Source organism: Myotis myotis, unplaced genomic scaffold (genome assembly GCF_014108235.1).
Source record: "Myotis myotis isolate mMyoMyo1 unplaced genomic scaffold, mMyoMyo1.p scaffold_m19_p_15, whole genome shotgun sequence".
NCBI lineage: Eukaryota > Metazoa > Chordata > Mammalia > Chiroptera > Vespertilionidae > Myotis > Myotis myotis.
In genome coordinates, this window is record NW_023416319.1 from 15,817,108 (window position 1) to 15,833,942 (window position 16,835).

Genomic DNA, 16,835 nt, shown 5'->3' on the forward strand with positions numbered 1-16,835 from the left:
CATGTACCATAGCCAGAGGTCTGTTTGATGCCCTTGATGTAGTAGCGCTGCCAGCCCTGCCACGTCCTCTCCTCCTCAGGAACAGGGTTTTTCGGTTTTCCTTCTCTTAACAGTGTCTTTTGAAGAGCAGAAGTTTTAGATTTTGGTGAAATCTGATTTATAAATTTTTTTTTTTTTTTTTTTTATCAATTGTGGGGGCTTTTTGGTGTTGGCACTAAGGATTTTGATTAATTCAAAAGCTCAAAGGTTTTTTCCTATTTTTTTTCCTAGAAGTTTTATAATTTTAGATTTAACATTTAGGTCTATGATCCATTTTGAATTAACTTAGTATCTCTGTTGTCTTTTTAGCTATAGCATTTTGGTGTTATTTTGGTGATTGTTTTAGGGTGTATGCGGTGTATGCTATGCATCTTGACCTTGTCACAGTCTGCTTTCAAGAAATATACTATGTCTCTGTTTCATAATTTTAGATTTTACATTTAGGCCTATGATCCATTTTGAATTTACTTTTTTTTCCTTTTGATTCTTTATTGTTTAAAGTATTACATATGTCTCCCCTTTCCATCCTTGACCTCTCCTAGCCCGCCCCCACCCCCCAGCACATGCCCTCACCCCCCCGACCCCCGTCTGTGTCCATTGGTTATACTCATATGCATTCATACAAGTCCTTTGGTTGATCTCTTATCCCCTCACCCCCCGCCTTCCCTCATAGGTTGGACAGTTTGTTCGATGCTTCTATGACTCTTGTTCTATCTCTGGTCATCAGTTTATGTTGTTCATTATATTCCACAAATGAGTGAGATCATGTGATATTTATTTTTCTCTGACTGGCGTATTTCACTTAGCATAATGCTCTCCAGGTCCATCCATGCTGTTGCAAATGACAAGAGTTCCTTCTTTTTTTACAGCAGCGTAGTATTCCATTGTGTAGATGTACCATAGTTTTCTTATCCACTCATCTGCTGATGGGCACTTAGGCTGTTTCCAGATCTTAGCTATGGTAAATTGTGCTGCTCTGAACATAGGGATGCATATATCCTTTCTGATTGGTGTTTCTGTTTTCTTGGAATATATTCCTAGAAGTGGGATTACTGGGTCAAATGGAAGTTCCATTTTTAATTTTTTGAGGAAACGCCATACTGTTCTCCAGAGTGGCTGCAGTAGTCTGCATTCCCACCCGCAGTGCAAGAGGGTTCCTTTTTCTCTGCATCCTCGCCAGCACTTGTCGTTTGTTGATGATAGCCATTCTGACAGGTGTGAGGTGGTACCTCGTTGTTTTGATTTGCATCTCTTGGATGATTAGTGACTTTGAGCATGTTTTCATGTGTCTCCTGGCTTTCTGTATGTCCTCATTTGGAAAGTGTCTAGTATTTAGGTCCTCTGCCCATTTTTTTTTTTTATTGGATTGTTTATCTTTCTTTTGTTAAGTTGTATGAGTTCCCTATAAATTTCGGGGATTAAACCCTTATCGGAGATAACATTGGCAAATATGTTCTCCCATGCAGTGGGCTTTCTTGTTGTTTTGTTGGTTTCTTTTGCTGTGCAGAAGCTTTTTATTTTGATATAGTCTCATTTGTTTATTTTCTCCTTAGTTTCCATTGCCCTGGGAGTTGTGTTGGTAAAGATATTGCTACGACATACGTCTCCTGTTTTGTTGCCTATGGTTTCTTCTAAGATTTTTATGGTTTCCCGTCTTATGTTTAAGTCCCCTATCCATTTTGAGTTTATTTTTGTGTATGTTGTAAGTTGGTGGTCTAGTTTCATTTTTTTGCATGTATCTGACCAATTTTACCAACACCATTTATTGAAGAGACTGTCTTGACCCCATTGTATGCCCTTGCCTCCTTTGTCAAATATTAATTGAACACAATGGCTTGGGTCAATTTCTGGGTTCTCCGTTCTGTTCCATTGGACTGTATGTCTGTTCTTGTGCTAGTACCAGGCAGTTTTGAGGACAATGGTTTTGTAGCATAGTAGGAGCTTGATATATCTGGGATTGTGATCCCTCTAACTTTGTTCTTTCTTAAAATTGCTGCAGCTATTTGGGGTCTTTTTTTTGTTCCAGATGAATTTTTGGAGAGTTTGTTCTAGGTCTTTGAAGTATGCCGTTGGTATTTAATGGGAATTGCATTGAATCTATAGATTGCCGTGGGTAGTATGGACATTTTAATGATGTTGATTCTACTGATCCATGAACACAGTATATTCTTCCATTCATCCTCTGTCTCTTTTTTCAGTGTCCTGTAATTTTCTGAGTAAAGGTCTTTTACCTCCTTGGTTAAATTTATTCCTAGGTATCTTAATTTTTTTTTGTTGCAATGGTAAATAGGATTGTTTTTTTAGTTTCTCTTTCTGTGAGTTCATTATTGGTGTATGAAAAAGCCATAGATTTCTGGGTATTAATTTTGTATCCCACTACATTGCCAAATTCATTTATTCTAGTATTTTTTTGATGGGGTCTTTAGGGTTTTCTGTGTACAATATTATGTTACCTGCGAATAATGACAGTTTTACTTTTTCTTTACCAATTTGGATGCCTTTTATTTCTTCTTGTCTGATGGCTATGGCTAGCACTTCTAGTACTATGTCGAACAGGTGTGGTGAAAGTGGGCATCCTGTCTTGTTCCTGTTATTAGCGGAAATGGTTTTAGTTTTTGCCCATTGAGTATGATGTTGGCTGTAGGTTTGTCATATAAGCCTTTTATTATGTTGAGGTATTATCCCTCAATTCCTACTTTGCTGACAGTTTTTATCAGGAAAGGGTGTTGGATTTTGTCAAATGCCTTTTCTGCATCAATTGATATGATTGTGTGGTTTTTGTCTCTCAGTTTGTTTATGTGATGTATCACGTTTATTGATTTGCAGATATTGTACCAGCCTTGCATCCCTGGAATAAATCCCACTTGGTCATGGTGTATGACAGTGGTTCTCAACCTTCCTAATGCCATGACCCTTTAATACAGTTCCTCATGTTGTGGTGACCCCAAATTTCATTGTTACAAATTGAACATAATTAAAGCATAGTGATTAATCACAAAAACAATATGTAATTATATATGTGTTTTCCGATGGTCTTAGGCGACCCCCAAAGGGGTCGCGACCCACAGGTTGAGAACCGCTGATGTATGATCTTTCAAATGTAATGCTGGATCCGATTTGCTAGAATTTTCCTGTGGGCACAGCCTTCACTGCATCCCATAAGTTTTATGTTGTGCTTTTGTTTTCATTTGTCTCTTATTTTCTAGTTTTCATTGTGATTTCTTCTTTGACCCATTGGTTATTTAAGAGTGTTGCTTAATTTCCACATATTTGTGAATTTTATAGTTTTCCTTGTTATTGATTTCTGGCTTTCTTCCATTGTGTAGGAGAAGATACTTTGTATGGGTCAGTTTTTAAAACATTTATTGTTTAAAGACTTGTTTTGTGGTTGAACATAATGTTATCCTGGATAATGTTCCATGTTTACTTGAGAAGAATGTGTATTCTGTATTGAGTGTAGTCTATATATGTCTGTTAGATTTAGTTAGTTTATGGTGTTAAGTCCTTTATATCCTTATCAGTATTCAATCTTTGATGTTCTATCCATTATTGGAAGTGTAGTATTGAAGTATCCAACTATTATGGTAGAACTACCTGTATTAATATTTGCTTCATACATTTTGGGGCTGTGTTGTAGGGTGCATATATGTTTACAATTGCTATGTCTTCTTTGCAAATTGACCCTTTTGTCAATATAATGCATTCCTTTGTCTTGTAACAGTTTTGGACTTAAAAGTAAGTTTTGTCTGATAGTAATAATATAGCCACTTTGGCTCTATTTGGTTATTATTTGCATAGAATATCTTTTCCTATCCTTCCCATTTCAATTTCAGTGTGTGTCTTTGGATCTAAAGTGAGCCTCTTGTAGACAACGTATAGTTGAAGTATTTTTTTTTAAATATATTTTTATTGATTCAGAGAGGAAGAGAGAGGGAGATAGAAACATCAGTGATGAGAGAGAATCATTGATCGGCTGCCTCCTGCACGCCCCCTACTGAGGATCGAGCCTGCAACCCAATCATGTGACCTTGACCGGAATCAAACCCTGGACCCTTCAGTTCGCAGGGCGATGCTCTATCCACTGAAGTAAACCAGCTAGGGGCTGGAGTATGTCTTTTTAATTTTTTTCTGTCAGTCTCTGCCTTTTGCTGGGGGAGTTGAAATCAGTTACATTTAAAGTAATTACTGATAAGGAAGGACTTACTTTTGCCTTTTGCTGTTTGTTTTCTGAGTGGCATATTTTTGGTTTCTCATTTCCTCCATTACTGCCACCTTTTGTGTTTAGTTGATGTTTTTACTGAACTGTTTTAATTCTTTTCATCCATAAATTTTAATAATATTGTATTTTTATTCAGTTTAAAATAATTTATAATTTCTCCTTTGATTTATTCTTTGACCAGTGGGTTATATAAAAGTGTGTTATATAGTTTTCAGATAGTTGGGAATTTTCCAGATATTTTTCTGTTATTATAATTTAACTTCATTATGACCAGTGGACAGAATTTAATTTATAAGACTTGACTTTTAAAAAAATGTGTTGAGACTTGTGTTATGGCTTAGAATATGATTTATTTTGGTAAATGTTCTATGTGTACTTGAAAAGAATGTATATTCTGCAGTTGTAGGGTGGACTATTTTATAAAGGTCAATTCTGACAAGTGGATGATAGTGTTCAGTCTTTTCTATCCTTTTTTTTTTTTTTTTTTAACCCTCTCCTGAGGATATTTTTCCATTGATTTTTAGAGTAAAGGGGAGGAGGAGAGACAGAGAAAGAGAAACATCAATGTGAGAGAGATACATTGATTGGTTGCTTCCCACACACACCGTTACTACACACACTGTTACCATGGCCGGGATCAAGCCTGCAACTCGGGTACATGCCCTTGACTGCAATCGAACCCAGATGCTTCAGTCCACGCGGTGATGCTCTATCCACTGAGCCAAACGAGCTAGGGCTCTTTCCTATCCTTAATTGATGTTCTCTCTACTTGTTCTGTTAGTTATTGAGAGGTTATTTAAATCTCCAGTTATAATTGTGGATTGGTTATTTTTTCCTCACAGTTTTATCTGTTTTTGCTTCGTGTATTTTTTTTTAAAAATATATTTATTTATAGATTTCAGAGAGGAAGGGAGAGGGAGAGAGAGATAGAAACACCAATGAATCATTGATTGGCTGCCTCCTGCACACCCCCTACTGGGGATTGAGCCGGCAACCCAAGCATGTGCCCTTGGCCGGAATCAAACCTGGGACCCTTCAGTCTGCAGGCTGACACTCTGTCCACTGAGCCAAGCTGGCTAGGGCTGCTTCATGTATTTTAAAGCTCATGTTATTAGATGTACATAAGCATTTATGATTATTATGTGCTGTTGATGTTGACCTGCTAACATTAAGAAACGGGCCTCCTTATTCCTGGTAATATTCTTTGATCTGAAGTATACTTTGTTTAATAGTAATATAACCATTCCAGCTTCTTTTTGATTGGGGTGTTTAGATATTGTAAATTTAATGTGATTTTTAAAAATATGGTTGAGTAAAATTCTATCACCTTGCTATTTTTCCGGTTGTCCTATTTGTTCTTTGTTTTCCTTTTCTCTCTTTATCTCTTATTTTGGGTTGATTATTTTGTTTCCAGATTATAATCTTTTTCTAGCTATAATGTTTTGGTGTGATTTTGGTGATTGTTTTAGGGTGTATGGTATGCATCTTTACCTTGTCACAGTCTGTTTTCAAGTGATATTATATGATTTCACTAGAGGCCCAGTGCATGAAATTCGTGCACGGGGGGGGGGTCCTCTTAGCCCAGCCTGCACCCTCCAATCTGGGACCCCTTGGGGGATGTCTGACTGCCGGTTTAGGCCCAATTCTGGGGATTGGGCCTAAACCGGCAGTCGGATATCCCTCTCACAATCCAGGACCACTGGCTCCTAATTGCTCACCTGCCTACCTGCCTGATCGCCCCTAACTGGCCCCCCTGCCAGCCTGATCACCCCTAACCGCCTCTGCCTGCCAACCTGATTGCCCCCAACTGCCCCCTCCACCCCCCACCGGCCTGGTCACCCCTAACTTCCCCTCCCCGCCCCCCCGCCAGCATGGTGGTTCCTTACTGCCCACCCTGCCTGCCTGGTTGCCCCCAACTTAGCCTCTTGCCAGCCTGGTCGCCCCTCACTGTCCCCCCTGCTGGCCTGGTTGCCCCACACAGTCTGCTGCTTAGTCGTTTAGTCAGCCCTCTCTCACCCCCCTGCCGTCCCGGTCACCCCACACAGCCTGTTCGGTCGTCTGTGTGGTTGTTTCGGATATGATGGCCCCTGGCTCTTTATATATATAGATATAGTCTGTAAGAATCTTATAATACTGTGTTTCTATTTTGCCCCTACCCACTTTTGGGCTATTGCTGTCATATATTTGACTTATACATGTGTTATATACCTCACAGTACATGGTTATTACTTTTGCTTCAAACAATTACTTTTTAAAAAGATTTACTAGTAGGAAAAAATTTTAAAATATTTATCCATTCCTTTGTGTAGTTGATTTCCTTTTTGTATTATTTTCCTCTTACCTGAAAGACTTCCTTTAAAATTTTTTTTTAGTCTGCTGGTGATGAATTCTTTCAGCTTTTGTATGTCTGAAAAATTTTTTATTGTATTTTTATTCCTGAATGGTATTTTTGCCAGGTAAAGAATTCTAGGTTGACACTTTTTTCTTTTAGTATTTTAAAGATGTTTCTCTACTTTCCTCTAGTTATACTGTTTCAGATGAGAAATCTGCTTTTTTCTTTTCTCTTCAGCTTTTTTTAAGCTGGAAATTCAGTTTTATTTAATTTTTCTTGAGTATTTGCTTCTTTAAAACATGTTTTTAATTTTTCAATTACAGTTGACATTCAATACTCTATTAGTTTTAGGTATATTGCATAGTGATTAAACATTTATATAACTTATAAAGTGATCCCCTCAAGCCTAGTATTCACCTGGTACCATACATAGTTATTACAATGTTATTGACTGTATTCCTTATGTTGTACCTTATGTACCCATGACTATTTTGTAACTGCCATTTTGTACTTAATCCCTTCACTGTTTTCACCCAGCCCCCCCAACCCTCCTTCTATCTGGCAACTCTGTGTCTATGAGCCTGTTTTGTCAAAGATTGGTATTTTAATAAAATGTTATTAAATTCCTTATCTTAAAGAGGATATTTTTCATCCTTATTTAAAACTATTTACATATGAAAATCTTAAAAATATAAATGAAACCTAGAACTGTCTAGTTTTAAGGTATTTAAAGTAGACAGTTGTTCACCTTGTTTTGTTATTATTTTTTAAAATATATTTTTATTGATTTCAGAGAGGAAGGAAGGAAGAGAAAGAGATAGAAACATCAATGATGAGAGAGAATCATTGATCGGCTGCCTCCTGTACACCCTCTACTGGGGATCAAGCCTGCAACCTGGGGATATGCCCCATTAGGAATGGAACCATAACCTCCTGATCCATAGGTCGATGCTCAACCACTGAGCCATGCCAGCTGTGCTGAAAAATAAATTTTATATAAAAATGTAAATGTATGATAAAATTAGAAATCAAATATTCATTACTTATTTTTGTACCACTTTCGATTGAGCTTAGTTTATTGATTTAGAAATTGTTTACTTTGCACATTTTGAAACATTAACTAAAAGTTATATATTTTCATAAATCTGTCATCTCGGTCCCTTTTCTAGAATTTAGGATTAAAGTTAGTTATGTTTTATTATTTTGAAGTGATGTATATGATCTTTCTGGATAGAAATCATCATATGAAACATTTTCCTTAATTTATGTGCTTTAGAAGTGTCAGTATATTTTTTAGTATATTTACTATATTCAATACATTGCAGCAGATAATTATACCAGGCAGTTGTAAAATAAAGTTTTTCTGATTTTTAAGAAATCAGATGTCAGCCGGGCCGGTGTGGCTCAGTTGGTTGGGTGTTGTCCTATGTATGCACTAAGAGGTCACCGGTTCTATTCCCAGTCAGGCTGCATGCCCAGGTTGCTAGTTTGATCCCCGGTAGGGTGTGTGTGTGCAGGGAGACAGCCAATCAATCTCTCTCTCTCTCTGTGTCTCTCTCTTTCCCTCTCCCACCTCCCCTCCACTCTAAAAATCAATGGAAAAAATATCCCCAAGTGAGGATTAACAAAAAATAAATTTAAAAAAATGTATTTTTAAAAATCAGGTATCATTATTAAGCTTCTAAGTTACAATACTGATTTTCTTTTCTAGAATTCAGCGTACAATTAAAATGACAACCTCCTGGAGTGATCGGTTACAGAATGCAGCAGATCTGCCTGCTAACATGGATAAACATGCCCTGAAAAAGTATCGGCGAGAAGCCTATCATCGGTAAGTATTTTGTCTATTTAATCCTCAAAACAGCTTTGTAAAGTGTACACATATTATCTTTATTTTACAGATAATGAAATAAATGTTCAGAGAAGTTAGGTAATTTATCCTAGATTATATAGCGAACTTATGGCTCAAGTCTAGTCCAAAGTCTAGACTTTTAATCAGTAGTACACCATACTGCTACTGCTGCCTTTTTAAATTTCTCACTGCTACTTATTACTAAAAAATAAAAGTTCTTAATAGCAGTCTTCAGCTGCTAGAAAATTGCACCTTAATGAGAATGACATTCTTAATAGACATTTACCACAAACTGGTTATAATTTTTAAATAGATTTTTAAAATTGTCTACTGACTACTGTGTGTTATATGAATGTGGGTAATCTGGGTATTAACAATGTTTCTTATATTGATTTAAATACAAAATTTTCTCCAAATTCTTTTTCCTTTAAATGTTTAAAATGCATTTTCAGTTTATTTGCCACTTTTAATACACTTATTTGAATGGCTGCTTCTGTTTAAATCAGGGGTGGGGAACATCTGGCCCACAGGTCATATAAGGCCCGCAAAAAATCATTTGATCTGGCCCTGCCAAGGCATCAGGGGCCAGTTAATAAAATGTTTGACCAAATATAGCAAGCTAATCTTTAAGTTCATAATTTTGTATGGCCCTTGAATGATGTTATAAATATCCATATGGCCCACCCATGACCTAAAGCTTATGTAACTAAGATACTTGGAAGCAGACACTACATTTAGGAATCATTTGTTTTTAGACAAAAATTAGAAGTTTATGCTTTCAGTGAATTTGTAAGATAGAAAGATCTGGGCCCTTCTAGAACTATCTCTACTTCCATTTTAAGGAAAACCAGGGATAAGTAGAAATGCCTGGTGCTAAAAAGTATTGCTAAAAAGTTGTATGGGAACTTTAGAAAGTCTACAGTTCATAATTACTTAATCTGTTTTGGGGCTAGAGGAAATATTACTTTTAAAATCTTGCTGGAAACATGTCTAAAATAGTTTATACAGGTAATTTAAAATAATCCTGAACCCAAAAAAGAACTCTGATTCCATTCTTCTCTGTGTACAAACTTGGTCAGAATTAGGTAACATTTTGGTATTAGGTAACATTTTGGTATTTCATACATATATATGTATATATATATATGTATATATATATATGTATATATGTATATGTATATGTATATGTATATGTATATGTATATGTATATGTATATATATAATTTATATGTATGTATATATTATTATTGATTTCAGAGGAAGTGGGGGGGAGAGAGAGAGAGAGACAGAGAGAAGGAGAGAGAAAGAGAGAGAAAAATGAATGATGAGAGAGAATCATTGATCAAGCCCACAACCTGGAATGTGCCCTGACTGGGAATTGAACCGTGACCTCCTGATTCATAGGTTGATGCTCAACCACTGATCCATGTGGCGAGAGCAAGAATTAATATTTTGAACACAATAGTTATTTGATATTGAATGATTTGAAAGTTAATTATTGTATCACTAGTTGGTTTTTAAAGTAGACTGGTGACATTTGTCTGATGGTAGGTCACTCACTGTGTAGCTTTTTATAAATTTTATTTACCACTAGAGGTCCAGTGCACAAAAATTTGTGCACTTCGGGGGGGGTCCCTCAGCCCGGTCTGTGCCCTCTTGCAATCTGGGACCCCTCGGGGGATGTCCACCTGCTGGCTTAAGCCTGCTTCCCAGGGGAATGGGCCTATGCTGGCAGTCAGACATCCCTCTGGCAGCCTGGGAGCCCTTGGGGGATGTCCACTTGCCAGCGAGGAGCAGGCCTAAGCTGCAGTCGGACATCCTTAGCACTGCTGAAGAGGCGGAAGAGGCTCCTGCCACCACCGCTGTGCTGGCAGCTGGCAGCCTGGCTTGTGGCTGAGCAGAGCTCCCCCTGTGGAAGCACACTGACCACCAGGAGGCAGCTCCTGCATTGAGCATCTGCCCCCTGATGGTCAGTGTGTGTCATAGTGACAAGTCATTCCCAGTCGTTTGCTGTTAGGGTCAATTTGCATATTACCCTTTTATTATATAGGATAATATTAATGTTTACATTATAAAAATGTAATATAAAGACAAATATTGTATTACTTTTATTGTATAATAATCATTTGAAAACTATTATATCAAGAGATAAAGATAAAAAATTAACAACTTTAAAAAACAAAGTTTTATATTCAAATCAATTAATTCATGATATAAACAAACTTTGATCACTTTTCGTGATAACCTTCTTCCCAACCTGTGTTACATTCCTGGAAGAATGCAAACGGTGAACTTTGGACTTCCCCAAAATGTTCTAATTTTTGTACTCAGTTTAAAACATACTGCCTTTTTCAAATTCCAAGTAATCTTTTCTGCTTTTTGTGTTTATGTTCATTGGGAATGCTCATAACTTCTACATTCTTGGTTTGGTTTAGTCAGAGAGGTTTTCTATTTTCTCACCATTCAAAACAATTTTAAATATTTATTGAATGAGTTGAACAATAAAGCTTCATGCAGTGGAAGCCATCTTTTTGCATCATCTTCATCCATCAAATATTTATATTTCACATACTCCTAGAGCTCAAGAATGTGAGCTGACAACAAATCTCTGTCTTAACAAGGTAGAAGCTCCAGTCCATCCCACTGTAGGCAGTATGCCCATTTACTTTGTTTTATGCCGCCAGTGTTCTGTTTTGATCATTTAGTGGTGTAAATCTACCAGAGAAAGAAAAATAAGCCATATTTATACTAGTGGTATGCTTTAGGAACCAAAAAGTTTACATAATGTTAATAATCAAGATCTACAGGAAATGCACACAATAGATTTTATCTACTTTAAAAATGTAAATGTCTGAGAGATACAGAGTATGTTTGATACATTGGACATAGGAACATTAGTGATGATGACAAGATACAAGGTTATGACACTGTCTCTGATATTAATTATAAGCAGTGAAAAATAAAAAACAGTTGGAGTTAGAGTCAGAAGTGTAGGGATCAGGTTTTGTGATATTGTGATCTCAGGGAGGCCAATTTGGTTTTGTCATCTGTAAACAGGTGGTATTAAAAACTTTATGCTCAATAATGTTTGTTGCAAATTACTAATTGCTTACTTGGGATCTCATGATCCACAATTGCATGTTAGAGTCTTTAATCAACTGATCTATAAGTGAAACAAACGGGCTGAGCATTTACTGAACAAACTCCCAGCAGGTCATGATTTCAGCCCTCATGACAATTCTCTGATGTTTGTTTATTCATAGGAAACAAGGTATTTCGTAACAAATTGATCTATTAAGCAGAAACATTTGCTGACTGTGTAGCATTTCTAGATGTTAGGCTGCTGTTATTCCTTAAACCTGAATAAGTAGAAACATTTCAGGTTCCCATCAAGGTAAAGACTCAAAATCAACTAGTGATACTAATGATTCTCTACAGTGTGTGAGACATGTTTTTAGATATGCATGGGAATTAAAGTATAAAACAGAGTTGATGTGTATCTATATAAATAAAACATAACTTGCCTTTGGGAGAGATTTTTATGGAGAGATGTGTTTTATACTTTCTGTTCAATGGAAACAAGGGTTAGGATTATGCAATGAAGAGAGATCATCTGGTAAACATCAAGTGTCCTAATTGTGTTTGATGTCATAGAGCTGAGTGTACTTCTGACTCATTTGGAATGATATTTCCTGGAAGATTTTAGACAGGCTTAACACCCAACATTCTTCATGTAGTTGAATGCAATTTTAAATAATAGAAATAGAAAAAGCATCTTCATGGGTTTGAATTTTTAGATCATTTAAAACATTTTTCTTTTTTTATTGTAGTAAAGTATACACAACATAAAGTTTATCATTTTCACTGTTTTTAAGTGTTCCCTGGTATTAAATACATTCACATTGGGCAGTTGTCACCACCATCCATCTCTGTAACTGTTTTCATTTTTAAAATTGGAACTCTATACCTATCCCATAAAATAAAGGGCTAATATGCAAATTGACCGAACAGCAGAATGACCCATCGCTATGATGAGCACTGACCACCAGGGGGCAGGGCCCCCCCCCAACCCCACCCAGTGCATGAATTTGTGCACCGGGCCTCTAAACAATTACTCCCCATTCTCCCCTTCATCTAGCCCCTGGTAAACATCCACCATTATACTTTGTCTTTATGATTTTGACTATTCTAAGTACCTCATATAAGTGGAATCATAGAGTATTTGTCTTTTTGTGACTGGCTAATTTCACTTAGTATACTGTTCTCAAGGTTCACTCATTGTAGCATATTGCAAAATTTCCTTTTAATATAAAAAATTGGGATTTTAAACTCAAAGTATTTGCCTTTATTAATTAAAAATTTTAAATAGAAACCATTTAGAAGACATTTATTTTAGTTTTCTAGTTAAGTCAATTTGTACTTACTCTGTTTCCAGGACATTTTATTAAAGACATTTATTGGAGATGGTTATTATTTATCATTGGCTAAATTAGGCAGACCATTCTGATCATTTGTCATAAACTGTACATTGTATGTGATATCTAGAATTCACTTTTAGAAGCTGAATATTTTTATTTATTATTTTTAAAATATTTTTATTGATTTCGGAGGGGAAGGGGGAAGGCGAGGGAGAGAGAGAGAGAAACATCAGTGATGAGAGAGAATCATTGATCGGCTGCCTCCTGCACGTTCCCTACTGAGGATTGAGCCTGCAACCCAGGCATGTGCCCTGACCAGGAATTGAACCGTGACCTCCAGGTTTCTAGGTCAACACTCCACCACTGAGCCACTGGGGCCTGGCGAAGCTGAATACTTTTAGTTAAATAAATGAATATCTAACTTCCAGCTTTTTTCCTGCTTAATATTAGTCTTCTAAAAATTTCAGTATGGAAATGATGGTCATATGTCATGATTAAGAAATTATTCTTTGCCGGGGTCCAGCCCTAGCGGTCCAGGGGTTCCCAAAGGTGTGGACGGAGTTGGCGAAGAATGTTTTACACAGAGACAGCGTTCAGAACTCTCTAGTCTCCGTGGATCTTCCTGTGCCTGGCTGAGGCCACAGAGAATGATCCCAAGGCAAGCTGAGCCTTTATTTTTATAGTCAGAGGTAAACAAGGTAGTGGTTACCAAAGTTACACTGTTCTTGTGAGTTTCACTTGTTTTTGTTCTTGTTGCACTTCCCTCAGCCCATTAGCTTCCCAGGTAAGATCTAGGGAGCGTTATAAGGTCAAGCCTAATTATGCTTAAGAGGACTGTGTCCTCTAAGCTGGGACTTGTTTGTGACTTTGCCAACAGGTCAGTCCGAGGCTTAACCCTATAGAGGCTCCCCACAATTCTTCAGAATGTATGACTCTTCTTCCATTTCCTTATTATAATTGTTGAGTCTTCTAGGCCGAAGATAATCATCAGGCCAAACCCTTCATTGACATATGTTTTGCTCTATGGTCAGAAGATAGGCTGAACTGCTCAGATGTTATAGTGGCTTGAAGGGGGTAGGTTAGATAAGTACCTCTTAAAACAGTTCCTTGTTTAACACATAGATTCTAATAGTGAGCAATACAGATCAGAATTTGTATTTACCAAATCCAGGAATGGAGCAATTACATTTTTCATCTGCTTTCCACATTGACTGTGCCCAGGATGCTGAAGTCAGGTATTTGGTTTTGCTCTTTTAAAGTTTGGATGATTACAGTACAGAAGAATTTCTCTAAGTGAGTTGGCTCTGTGTGAAAACAGCATATGAATTCAGCAGTGGTTTTTATTATCTTGAACTGAAATTTGATAGTATTTTGGCTTGTGAGTTTTTGGTTTGCTAGTCTTTTGCCTTATTTTAAAAGGAATTGCAATATCTTTATATTTAAAGTTCTTTGTATATTTATCTGAAATTATTTTTAAACTGAAATTTAGGCCTCCAAAGCCATACCAGTCTTTATTTAAACCTGTTGAATAATAGTTTCTTCTCCAATAATAAATGAGTTTATTATATATGTTTCAGGAATAAAAAGGAATTTGTGTAGTTGCATAAAAATTATTTTGTAGAACCTGTAGCTTGACACACTGTAGAATTAGAAATGTCGATGATTTTTTTTCACTTCAAATTGAAAGCTGGGATTAGGTTTTATGCAGACAGGGACTGCCAGTTTGATAAATTGTATTTATCTCTTAACTGCTTACCAATATCACATGCATGTCATTCAGCTTATTGTGTTATAGATCAAGCTTAATTAACCTGCCATTTTAGTATAGGTTCAAATATTCAAATGGGTAAGTTGTTAAAATTTCAGTAGCCATTTTATAAATTGGAAAATCACACGGGAAATACAGGTTCTCAGGATTAGCAAGGAGCTGTGTTTCTTAATGTACAAATAGCGTATATCTTGTCAGAATAAGAATGAGGTAGAGTATCAGAACTGTGTTAAATTTTTTTTTGTTAGTATAGCAACCTTATGCATTGATTAGTGTTTCACATTTCTAGGGCAGCGATTTTCAACCTTTTTTTATCTCATGGCACACATAAATTAATTACTAACATTCTGCAGCACACCAAAAAAGATACTATGTTTTTTGCTGATCTGACAAAAATAATAAAGGTATAATTTTGATGATGGGTGTGTCTTTTTTTTAATTTAACAATCTAAGGGAAAAGAGGTCAGTGCCCCTGACTAAATAGTCAAGTATTGTGTGTTTTAAAAATTCTTGCGGCACATGGGTTGAAAATTACTGTTCTAGGAAGAGACAGATAGGATTCAAGGACCAGGAAGATGTTTTTAGATTATTTCATCCAAAAATTTCATTTATGGAATACTATTTAGTAATAAAAAAGAATGAACTATAAATACAGATAGCTTTGATGTATCTCAAGAAAATTATGCTGAATTAATAAAGCCAATCTCAAAAGGTTATACACTGTATGATTTCATGTTTATGACATTCTTGAAATGATAAAATTAAGAAGATTGAGAACAGAATAGTAACTGCGAGGGGTTAGGAGTTGTGGCGGTATTACTTTATAGAATACAAAATTCTCTAAACTTCATTGTTCCTAAAACATTTTTAATTTGTCACGATTTCTTCTGTGCTTCTTCCAAGAACACTGTACCTAGAAGTAAAATGAAAAGTGGTGGTGGCAGCAAGAAAGAGAAAGAATAAAAGATAATAGATCTTTGATTTAATGAAATCCTATAATAAATTCAGGTTGAGGAAATGTTCTTCATATTTGGATAGCCTATTTCACCTTCAGGGACTCTTTTGTGCATGGCTTCTTTTATTCACTGTAATGCCTGAGAAATAGGTTCATCCATGTTTTGTGTGTATCCGTAATTTGTTCTTTTTTATTACTGTGTGGTATTCCATTGTATTAGTATACCACAGTTTATTGTTTTTCAGTTGATGGACCTTTGGGCTTTTTAGCTATTAATTATAAAGCTATTATAGACAGAGAAAATACTTGTAAACCCCACATCTGATGAAGGACTTGTATTCAGAATTTATAAAGAACTTTTAAAATTTAACAATATGAAAACAACTCAGTGAAGAAATGGGCAAAAGACTGACATGTCACTACAGAGGATGTATGTATAGCATGAAGGCACATGTTTAACATCATTAGCCATTATGAAATACTAATTAGAACTACAATGTATATGCCTATTACAGTGGCTATAATAAAAAATACTGACAATACCAAGTGTTGCCAAGGATGTGGAGCAACTGGAACTCATACATTGCTGGTAAAAGTCAAAATAGTATATAGTCATTCTGCAAAACAGTTTGGTAGTTTCTTACAATGTTAGAGACACTTACCATTTGACTCAGCAATGAGTGGAAGTGGAAGAGGGCCAAAGGGGATAAAAGATGATGGAAAAAATAAAATAAACAAAACCCCAAAATGCTGCAGAAAGTCATTCCACAAGACAGAAGCAATTACCACCTGAAATGCGATGTGATCACGTGTTAGTCATTCCCCAAACATTGTTTATAAGTGGTGGCTCTTGGATTTAAATATGTAAGCTGTAGTATTTATTTTTGTCAGCAACATCGCTACAGTGTCGTCCCCCCCCCCCCCCCCCCCGGAACATATGGCCTATTTGCTAAAATGTGTTAAAAATAACAGTGAATCAATAACAAAAAATATAACATTAATTATAAACAAATCTTTGTTAAAAGCATTTTAAAATTAACCATATGACATATGGACTGGAAATTTTGTCAGTTAAATCCAACATCCATTAAATCAAGGTCTGCAGAATCGAGAGTTTAATGTACTTATGACAGACAACAACTCCACTAGACCTTATCTGTGTTCTATATATTTAAAAAATCGCAGGCTAAGTTTAAAGGTCCCAAAGCCAGAAAGTAGAGGAGCTGGGATTTAACTGTAGTTGTTCAGTGCT

General features: G+C 36.2%; 1 protein-coding gene across 10 annotated transcripts in view; it reads left to right on the top strand.

Moving 5' to 3' along the window:
• The window catches only part of NT5C2 (5'-nucleotidase, cytosolic II), an 88,100-nt gene that overhangs the window by 16,963 nt on the left and 54,302 nt on the right, over nt 1–16,835 (top strand). For all 10 annotated transcript variants that reach the window (XM_036336118.1, XM_036336115.1, XM_036336119.1 and 7 more), the window contains one exon: nt 8,302–8,421. Coding sequence is in view for 8 of the 10 variants with exons in the window: in XM_036336115.1 (XP_036192008.1) it covers nt 8,321–8,421 (101 nt within the window). In the remaining 2 variants the exon portion in view is untranslated. Of the gene's footprint in view, nt 1–8,301; nt 8,422–16,835 lie in introns of those variants that run through there.